The 10,778-nt window shown below is 40.2% G+C and overlaps 1 protein-coding gene across 1 annotated transcript; it reads left to right on the top strand.

The window, feature by feature from the left end:
* On the top strand, positions 1–10,732 carry LOC141002162 (ADP-ribosylation factor-binding protein GGA1-like). The gene is made up of 17 exons (XM_073473365.1): positions 1–46; positions 847–931; positions 1,155–1,230; positions 1,392–1,490; positions 1,716–1,839; positions 2,614–2,714; positions 2,947–3,027; positions 3,726–3,863; positions 3,952–4,033; positions 4,164–4,274; positions 4,355–4,498; positions 4,885–4,928; positions 5,418–5,608; positions 5,699–5,946; positions 6,042–6,211; positions 6,383–6,493; positions 7,128–10,732. Exons 1-17 carry the CDS (start codon positions 1–3, stop codon positions 7,236–7,238), a joined length of 1,962 nt encoding a protein of 653 aa, XP_073329466.1. The 3' UTR covers positions 7,239–10,732.
* The last annotated feature ends 46 nt before the right edge of the window (positions 10,733–10,778 follow it).

Genomic DNA, 10,778 nt, shown 5'->3' with positions numbered 1-10,778 from the left:
ATGGCGGCGGCGCCTCCAGAAGAGGCTAGCCTACAGTCTCGCATCAGTAAGTCGTCCTATCGTTCATTATCAGATCAACTTTTGAACCTAAAGCGCTAGCCCACGCACTGCTAAGAGATACGGATGTTTTGTCTCCATTTGAATTTACCGCTGTCGGCCACAGTGCTCTCCCTGGGGAACAGATTATTTGGGAGTCAAGAGAGCGAATGTCATCAAATCAAAAGTGCAGTGGTCGACGAGGAGCAAACTCAGTCAGCTGATGAATCACCTTTGCTGTAATGCGCTCGTATACTGAGCTCACATTATAATTACCGTGGACATTTTTAGGTCGGTGACGGCACACGAACACGACATTTAAACTTAAAAATCCAAGTAATGTCCAGCTGAATGCTAACAAAATGAACTAGCTAGTTAGCTGCTGACCGTTTCCTCTTCAAGGATCCAGGACAAGCCAGTTGAACAACCATAGATCCAGGAACTGCGACTGCTACTTCTGCTATAACACATGATTTCAGTCTCACAGGCTCTCGTCACCTTCTCCAAACCAGAGAGCTGATAATTTGCATATTGCAAACAAGCAGAGGTTACAGCTGCTGACAGGGTTCACAGGCGGTCAGTGGGACTTGAGATTTACAGATCTCAGAGTGAGCTGTCACCAGCTGCGAAATGTTTGATTTACAGACCTCATACATTCATACATGACAATGCGAAAGACACAGTATCAAGGGACTCTTGTTTGGTTATGTTCTTTGTTAAATGTAAGTTAAAGTAAAAAGTCCCTAACATGCAGCAGTAATGTATAGAGCAGATGCAGATGGAAGTCTGATGTGTTTTCCGTTTGCACAGACAAGGCCACCAACCCTATGAATAAGGAAACTGACTGGGACAATATCAAGGGATTTTGTGATCAGCTCAACAATGATCCAGAAGGGTGAGATGATGATGATTGTGATGATGATAATGATGATGAAGGATATCACACTGTTACAGAGTAGTTATGCAAACTGCAGAAACAGATTGATTTAGATTCTAACTTGGTTGAACTTGCTTGTTTATTCAAAGAGTGACATATTTCAAATTCATGTCTTATAGTATTGATTTCCTTTCTTGTCCATCAGTAAAGTGAAGGTTAAATTTAGTTTTTAATTTATCAGCCCCCAGCTTGCGACCAGACTTCTGGCCCATAAAATCCAGTCTCCTCAGGAGTCGGAGGCTATGCAAGCACTTACGGTAAGAGATCGTCCGTCATAACTGCAATTCAGAGTGACAGTGCAAAGGTCTGCAAAACATAACATCTGAAGCAACTTGTCATCATTTCTACTGTGAGGTTTTTGTTTGAGTAAAGGCTTGTCTGTACAAAAGTAAAACAAACAGCTCTAAATGATTCCCAGGTTCTTGAGACGTGCATGAAGAACTGCGGAAAGCGATTTCACAGTGAAGTGGGAAAGTTTCGCTTTCTCAATGAGCTCATCAAAGTGGTCTCACCCAAGGTAATGATCACTATCCTTTATACTGTCATATCAGTTTACTGTACAACAAACTATACATGTGAATTATTTACTGTAGGGCTTTGTAACCAGTGAGGGCAGCTTTTAAGTGGCTGTGGAAACCTCACAGGAAGAGTTAAACAGCTGTCCGTGTATTTATCTAGTTTTTGTACTTTTTAGAGCATAAAAACAATTTCTTTAATTACATTAATCCCTTATTCTCTGCAGTATTTGGGTGCCCGGGCTCCAGAGCCAGTGAAGAAGAAGGTGTTGGAAATATTGTACAGCTGGACAGTGAGGCTGCCTGATGAGACCAAGATAGCAGACGCCTATCAGATGTTGAAAAAACAGGGTGAGCCGCTCTAGAAGCTTGAGAACATGACTTACCAGCGAGATAAAGGCCTAAATCTTGAAGTGTCTCATTTTCTTCATGCTAATGTGCATGATGTACATACAGAGGTGTATGAAAATGTTTTTTGGTTCCCATATTTCACTGATAATGGTGTTTTGGTTCCTGATAATTTCCTCCTTTAACACATTGTGTTTTGTACAGTAGTATCACTTCCCTTTTTTACAGTGCTGATCACATAGGCATGGGACTAATGTCCTTAGTCATGCTTAGTTGAATCTAGTGTGAAGTTAAAGGGGCTCTATGTAACAATTTGTAGCAAATTACAGGTATTATTCACTTTTTGTATTGGCCACATGTGAGCAGATTGTAACATGATGTAAAAAATGAGACCTCACCCGTCTCTCAGTTGTTTAATGCTACTGGACTCGGGTTGTATTTTCCAGGACAATCCAAAGGATGTGACTTTATGCACGTGCACTCAAGTGCCTCTCTCCGCTCCGCTAACCGAGAGCAGAAGTGGTTATTGTTAGTTAACATAAACCAATGACCAGCTTCCAGCACAAGTTCCACAGAGCCCCTTTATTGATGCCGTTTGCACCAACGTTGAATATGAATGTCAAGTCCAGTGTTATAGCACCAGTATCACATATGTCAAGAACCGTACTGAGCACTGATGCAGAGGAGACCTAGAAAAACTGAGCTCTATATACAGTGTAAATATATAAATCTGTGCTGTCAACATGTGAGGTTAATAGTGTCCTTGTTCTCTTCCAGGCATTGTCAAGCTGGATCCCGTACTTCCTGATGACAAGCCCCTTCCACCCCCTCCACCCAGAGCCCAGAGTGCTGTCTTTGAGGATGAGGAGAAATCCAAGGTATGACGTAATGGTGATGAAGAAGAAGAAGCACCCATGCTTCTGAATAGGTTTCCAAAAGGAAGGACTTGTGTATTGTGTTGTTGTTGTGTTAGATTTCTAAAAATATTCTATACCCATCGAATCCTTTTGAAGTGAACCTCCTGGGAAAATATTTAAGTGGCCAGCAGTTGACAAAGTTCTCTTCCTCTTTTCTTTCCTCTCCCACTTATGTCCTATCCTGTTTTTGCAGACGCTGTCTCGCTTATTGAACAGCTCCCACCCTGAAGATTTAAGAGCAGCAAACAAGCTCATTAAGGAAATGGTCCAGGAGGTGTGTCTTCTGTTTTGATTACCTTATGTGCTGTACAGTTTGTGGACTTACATGCATGTGTATCTTTGTTTATCCACCATTTGTACAAAATACACACCTGATAATGTAGCATAATAACATAGTCCACCTGAATAGCAGTGTCAAAGCCTTTTCAACTCATTTTTTGATTACTATAGTGAGTTTTTTACTCAATGTCCCCCAACGTTGACATTAGATGTGGAAAGCTGAATATCCAATCAATGATCAAGAGTTTAATCAAACATCATCAGGCTTTAGTTTCATATATAACTTTTTCTTGAATATTATCAAAATAGTTCATATAAATAACTATATATGTGTTCTATAGCATGAAGGAGTTACAAACTTTCATTTCGTTATGCATCCCTGTGTTGTATAATGGCAAATCAATCTGCTTGATCCTTGAATAAAAAAAATTAATTAAATGAACATTATTTGAAACTAAGATCATGTCTTGCAAAAGAGATATCAACAGTTTTAACCGTTTAAAAAAGCTAACTCATAGGATTTAATGTTTAAAACCCATTTAACCTTAAGATATTTTCATATTGTGACAAAGAATAGTCTTAAGTCTATAATATTGCCATGTCTCCTGTGTCATTATCACCATGATGAACAAATTCAGTCGTATAATAAAGGTCTGTCAAACTGCTGTAACTTTGATATATCTCTTTTCACAGGACCAGAAGCGTGTGGAGAAGGTATCAAAGCGTGTGAACGCCATCCAGGAGGTGAAGGAGAGCGTGAGCCTGCTGAGCCAGCTGCTGGAGGGCTACAGCAAAGAGAGCTGCTCCCAGAGCAACCAGGAGCTCATTAAAGTCAGCACCGCTCAGCACATAAAACTAGCTGCAGTGTCATAACTCTGCTTGCACCGCTCACTGATTTTTAACATGTGTCTGTTTGCAGGATCTGTACCAGCGCTGTGAAAAGATGAGGCCCACACTATTCAGATTAGCAAGTGATACAGAGGATAGTGATGAAGCCTTGGGTAAGTGTGTCATATTGTATAACTATTGATGAAGTAACTTATGCCCCCTTACAAATTTCATGGAATCAGGCTCATTTAAAAGCTTAAGATTTGAAAAACACTTTGCTAATGACCCTTTTTCTGCTTACAGCGGATATCTTACAGGCCAATGACAGCCTGACACAGGTCATCAACCTGTACAGACAGCTGGTAAAGGGGGAGGATGTGTCAAAGGATGGCATAACCACACCCTCACCACCAGGTAGCTGCATGTGTGTGTTTGTTTTCAAGTTCAGAGTTGAAAATGGCAGTGTGGTTTAGCATTATTTCTGTCCAAACCAGGCAGCAGTAGCTCAGCACTCGTAGACCTGATGGGGCTCAACGCATCAGCCAACACAGCACCATCCAACCCGGAGCCCTCCAGCCTACAGACCCTGACTCAGAGCATGGGCATCAGTCTGTTGGACGATGAGCTCATGTCGCTGGGTAAGCACAAAAAACTCATCTGGCTTGTAAACACAAAGGTAGATTACTAAGCGTAACTTTTTTAACAAGCCAAGAAGGAGTCAAGTCAGCAATGTAAGCACAGCTCGGCCTGCACAGCACAGGTGTACCTTATTTCCAACGGCTAGTGTGCAGCCCTCCTGTCGGCTGATTGCCTGAAACCCAGCATCTTCAGAAGCAGACCACATCTGGACAGACCACAACAAAGCTACACACATTCACAGCCTTGAATGAATAGCAGTTTTTCATTTTATTTATGTTCAGGATTTGTTTGAAACAGTATTTGAACAGCATTAGACCTCAATATGCTATAACCAGAAAAATATGCATGAAATTTGATTAACCTTTTTTATCTCTGATTTTTTTAGGACTGAATGTAACGGAAAACTGCGACTCTCAGAACACGTTTCAGGTGCATTTTGTAAAAAAAATCTAATAAAAAAACTGTACTGTACTAAGCCACTTTATGTAGAATATTGAACTTTGGTGCCACCAAGTGGAAGTTTTGCAACACAGGATTTGTTGTCAACTTTAGAAAAATAAGTCTTGATTCGAATATACTTCATAAGAAATGCTTGATTTTCAACATAATCTGGTGTTTTATCTATACAGTCATTATGTAAACCATAAATCTTTTAATATTTCAAATGAAATGATCCTAACATCAAATTTGTTTGTTTTCTTCTGGCATCTTACACCAGATGAAGTAGTTTTGTTTTAAGTACCTTGAAAGTGCACAGCTGTAAGAACCTGAAAACAAAAGCCTTTGCCATGAGAATCATTTAAAAAAAAGCTTTAATCATATGAGAATTCCACACATATTGGCTTTAATACTGACTTCATTTTCAAACCATTTGACATCATCTCTGTCAAACTTCAACCTTCTATATGTTTCTCTCAGTCCTATGAAAGAACAGAATCATCCACTCCGTCGGTCCCTGCTGCAGTGTTGCTACCAGCTGTGGTCCAGACATCGCAGGCTCCGCCAGTAGAGGCCCCCACTGCGCCATCTAAACCCATGGAAGACCTGGACTCATTGGGGAAGACATTGTTACAGCAGTCCCTACCTCCAGAGAGCCAGCAGGTCAAATGGTAAGTACATCTTTGTTGTTTAATATTTTTTGCTTACGTGCACACAACAACACGCTAACACTCTTGTGTTTTTCGCTCTTCTAAATGCAGGGATAAGCTCCAACCTCAGTCCAGAGTCTCCTTACGAGATCTGCAGAAGTCCAGCACCAACTCTAGACCTGCTCCAAATGCAACCACCAACTCCGCTGGTCCTGCAATGGGGCCCACGTCCAGCCTGGTCGTCCATTCAGAGCAGCCCGACACTCTCCTCCTCTCCAATCTCAGTGTCACGGCTGCTGACCCCTACGACAACATCTCTCTAGCTGATGTCACCGTGCCTCTGGAATCAATCAAACCCAGTAAGCAGAAGAAGCAGTGACATGCTGGGTGTGGTCATACTGTAGGTGCAGTTTTCTCCCTGTATTTCTCTACATCATTCTGTTTTGGTTTTCAGGCAGTTTATTACCAGTGACTGTATTCGACAAACACAGCCTCCGGGTTTTATTCACCTTTGCTCGTGACTGTCCTCCATCACGCCCTGATGTGCTGGTGGTGATCATCTCCATGCTGTCCTCAGCCCCCAGTCCTGTCACCAACATCCGCTTTCAGTCAGCTGTACCAAAGGTAGGGTTCATGTTTTCTGCTGTACCTGAAGGTTTTCTGGTCCAGTCCTCAAAACAGTCATTTGACTTTTCATGTAAAAATCTTAACATTGTCAGGAGGAAACCATATATTTCAACTGAAATGTTATTTGTATTAATATGGTGTTTGTGTGGATGTGTCTCTGTTGCCTAGGTGATGAAAGTGAAGCTGCAGCCTCCCTCTAGCACAGAGCTCCCAGCCTTCAATCCCATCCTGCCTCCAGCCGCCATCACACAGATCCTGCTGTTGGCTAACCCTCACAAGGTACTATGCCACAGTCTTGCAGGTTACACTTACACTACACTATACGACACACATCATTGTTGATATGTTTTTCCTAACCCTGAAAGAAAGGTCCATCTGTGGACTTGTAGGCAGTCCACAGATGGACCTACTTGGATATATCAGTTTGTTTTTCTGAGGATTCTATGGCAACCAGAAAAACTAAGATATAACCTGCACCTCCTGTCCTGAGTAGATGCACGCTTACTTAAGTTCTGTGATAGGGTTGATGAGTGGAGTTAGGTAGAAAGAAAATAGTTCCTAGATGAAACTGCCCACAGTGTGTGGTTACTTGAGTGACCAGGTCAGGATTTCTGGAAAGAGACATTGCTGTTTAGTTTTTCAGATGTATTTTTTGGTGCTTTGAGCTCCACAAGCTGAGTGCCCTCTAGTTCCATTATATTCGAGAGAGGGCAGACATCAAATATATTTCTCATTTTCGGATGAACTGACTAAACACTGATTTTGCAAATGTTTTTTGAGGAAGGATATGCATTTGATGTGTTTGTTAGACCTCAATGAAGCACACAATTTCTTTTTGGTGTGTTGTGAATCATCTGTTACATCAGCGCTGGTGTAGTAACACTGAACTGAATTTTTACTCTTTGTGTTTCAGGAAAAAGTACGTTTGCGGTACAAGCTGACTTTCAACCTGGGGGACAAATCTCATGATGAGTCTGGCGATGTGGACCACTTCCCTCCTCCAAACACCTGGGGGAACCTTTAGTGAGAGCGACCAACCTTCTGTCATCTGATCTGCTGCTTCCTTTAGATTTAGGTTGAAGTTGTCCCTCATCGCTGACTCAAGGCAAACGGTTTCAAACTCCAGTTTGGTAATTCAAATGGACATGAGAGACCAGCTGTGAGAATCAGCTTCTACCCTGTGCCTTCCTTCGCAGCCTTCCTGTCCGATCATCTCTGTGTTCCTGTGTTTTGCGGCTATGTTTTCTTCTTCCAACAATCAGTCGATGCAAACTGTCTGAAATGCTGAAAAACGTAGTGACTTTTGAGGAAACCCAGTTGAGCCTTTTATAAAAAAATGAATGTGTGAATTTGTCTGATTTACATACTTTCCAACAATCTGCTCAAATGCCCCGTGTCATGTGAATCACGTATGACAGCCGGTGTCTCGCATTATTTCTGTTGTTAACAAAACCCCAGTGCTCAATCTCAAGCAAGTGTCTGATGCATTCATAACTGTCGACAGCGTGAGCGAAAATGTTGAGTTTCAGAGTAGGGTTGCAATAAATCATTACATTCTTCTAGTCCTTCAGTAATGCTTTTGGGCTCCACTTTAAGTCAGTTAAATGCTTAAAGTGATATGTTATACTGTATTATATAATGACCAACAGCTAGAACACCAAGTGAATTCAACCTATGATGTGGAGTAGTTGGTGTTTTAGCTGATAAATAACCTAATAATCAGAATTGAAATGTATTTCCAATCAAATGATAAATGTATTAATTTGCTAATTGCTTCAGCACTACTTCACTGAAGAGCACCAGGATTTAAAGGTCCAGTGTGTAGGATTTAGGAACAGAATTCGAATATAGTATTGGCAGAAAATGTATATAATATTCAGAATTAAGTTTTCATCAGTATATAATCACCTAAATCTAAAAATCTGCTGTTGTGTTTTCGTTACCTCAGAATGAGCAGTTTGTATCTACAGTGGGAGCAGGTCCTCTTCCATTGGGTCTGCCATGTTTCACCACCATGTTTCTACAGTAGCCCAGAATGGACAAACCAAACACAGTCTCAAGAGAGGGCCTATCGTGTTTTTAGCAGGAACCTTGGGGAGGGAGAGCGAAGGGTGTTCTGTTGGATGCCACTAAATCCTACACACTGGACCTTAACAGTCAAGTGATATCATGGTGAACTTGCCAGCAAACAACATCCACTTTACACCTTAATGAAAATTGTATTGTTTATTTATCAAACACAGACTTATATAGGGAAATTATGTAACTTTAAACACAGTGGTTTTTCCCACTGTATGAGTATGAGGAGATGATCTGAAATGCTGTAATAACTGGAATAGTATCAGGAGAAACCAGTTGGTGTATCCAGGGAGAATACTAATGGAGTGATACATAGTAAGTACTGTCTGGTTTTAATGTTTGTGTCAAGCTTTGGGAAATTGGAGTTGGGCAGCGTGTGTGTGTCTAAGCTGTGACAACAGGACTGTTCCACAGCACTCTTGTCATAATAGGACAAGCACAGGTGTTACTGATAACATTAACAATGGCTCTATTCTGTTGAGTGCGGCAGTGAGCCAGTATGAACAATAGGAGGACCCTGAAACTGAAGCAGCTCAATGGAATTTGGCCATTGTTCATTTAATCTTGTGCTTCTCCTAAATGTCAAATTGTCTAATGTAAAAAAAAAAAAAAGCACTATGAAGGAAGGGCACAAAATCTCTGCCCCCATTAATTTAGCTTTTAATTTCTGCACTTTTCTTTGTTTTCAATATTTTGGGACAGTTTTTGACGTTATGTTTCTCTCAGGATTTTGATTTGGAGATTTATTTTACACACAAACTTTCATGCACTTCTTTTGTTTAAATTTTGCACACAAAACCATTCCCTATTACAGTACATTGTCTTTTCTCATTTGTTGCCTTTTCTACTGTTGATTGACCCAAAGAGGGACATGTGAAGTCCTGAGTTGACATTGCTGACATCTGGTTTGATTCTACCACACGTGCCTGGGATGAAACGTTTGATTTTCATTTGCATTGTACATGTACAAATTACTAGTTGTATCTTTTGTTTTTGTTTTCAAATGTCCATGTCCTTATCAGAAAAAAGACTCTGTGAAAAAAATGATACATCAAATGAAACATCCTAATATCCATTGCCATTGACGTGATTAGAGCCCTGGTGTGTGATCACATCTTAGGATCATAAAGACTTAAATAAAGGGAGATTTGATGCAGACTGGTTCCACCTGAGATATAAGACTGAAGCACATGTGAAACTTCAAATGTAACTACAATAGAGATAGATCTGGAGACTCAATAAGAATCCCTGAGTAATATCGATTTAGTGTAATACTTCTACTTGAAAGCAAGTGTTACATTTCATATGGTACATCAATCCCATCAATAGTCATCACACAGTGCCATTAATCATTCTGCCGTTAATCATTAGGCTGGTTTGTAGGACAATAAATCAGCTATTTAATTTCCATTTAGATTTTTTTTATTTGTTTACATTTACGTTTTTTTTTTACGTTTAGAACTAGAAGGAAGTAAGCAATAATGATACAAAATAGTAGCCTCAGTTACCATCTTTCAGTTCTTTATTGTTCAAGCAGATTATAAATAATGAGCATTTCTGCTCCCAGCATGATGTACTTTAAACTATGCATTGAGAGGAATGGATTCAGATCAGATTTGTCTTGTAAAAAGTCCACACATGAAAATGTGAGTTTACTGGAGCCTCCATCTTGTCCACAGTATCATTAGTAAGTAGACTGTCAAATTATTTGTCGCTTTTGTAGAAGATGTGGGGAAGATAACGACGGAGACTAACGCTCTTTCCATGGCGGGTTTAGGTTTTAACTCAGCAGGTCATCTTTGATTTGTCATCTGTCTGCACTGGTGTTACTGGAGTTACAGTAGCAGTTATTGTACCATTCCCACAACCAGAAAAATTGTGATTAACCCAAAACATGAGACATGAAATAGGAGAGTCGTGTCCAGAGCCATGCTGTTTCATCTCTGGATATGTTATGTATTGAGGTGCATGTAGGTTTTACACTACAAGGTCCTAAGTTATTGCAGAGTTCCCCCTTTACAAAATCTATTACAGATATAAATCTGTGTTTGGTAACCTCAGTCCTCTTTAAATAACGTCTATGCTTCAGTTTGCAGTACTGCAAAATCATATGATCAGGTACTGTGCATGCATTGCTGTCAAAGTGAGTTCAACTAAACTGGATCCAAATTATTAAGATTATTATAAAGATATTAAAGATTGATACACAACAAAAAGGTCCATCAAAACTAGGTGTCGCTATGAGGCCTGTACAGATGTATTTCTGAGGGAGGGAAACAGTCTTTTCCATTTGTGCTCCTACTGTGAAATTAAAGCTTCATGCCATAATGTATAGTTATCAATAAAAGCAACAAATATGTAAATACCGCCGGGTACGAAGTGAGAATGTACTAAAAATGTGTATTTAAGGCAAATAAAGTCATTTGTACATGAAATTCACCTGATGTGGAAGTAGCCTGATCAATAATTTGCATAGTAGAAAATA

This window comes from Pagrus major, chromosome 1 (genome assembly GCF_040436345.1).
Source record: "Pagrus major chromosome 1, Pma_NU_1.0".
Classification (NCBI taxonomy): domain Eukaryota; kingdom Metazoa; phylum Chordata; class Actinopteri; order Spariformes; family Sparidae; genus Pagrus; species Pagrus major.
The sequence above is the reverse complement of the archived record's forward strand: the minus strand, read 5'-3'. Positions and strand labels throughout refer to the sequence as shown.

What these genes read in the sequence shown, in the direction of transcription:
- LOC141002162 (XM_073473365.1), top strand. Translation starts at nt 1, where the DNA reads ATGGCGGCGGCGCCTCCAGAAGAGGCTAGCCTACAGTCTCGCATCA. An exon ending in CTCAACAATGATCCAGAAGG is followed by an intron (nt 932 to 1,154) that starts GTGAGATGATGA and finishes TTAATTTATCAG; the next exon opens with CCCCCAGCTTGCGACCAGAC. An exon ending in TTCAGTCAGCTGTACCAAAG is followed by an intron (nt 6,212 to 6,382) that starts GTAGGGTTCATG and finishes TCTGTTGCCTAG; the next exon opens with GTGATGAAAGTGAAGCTGCA.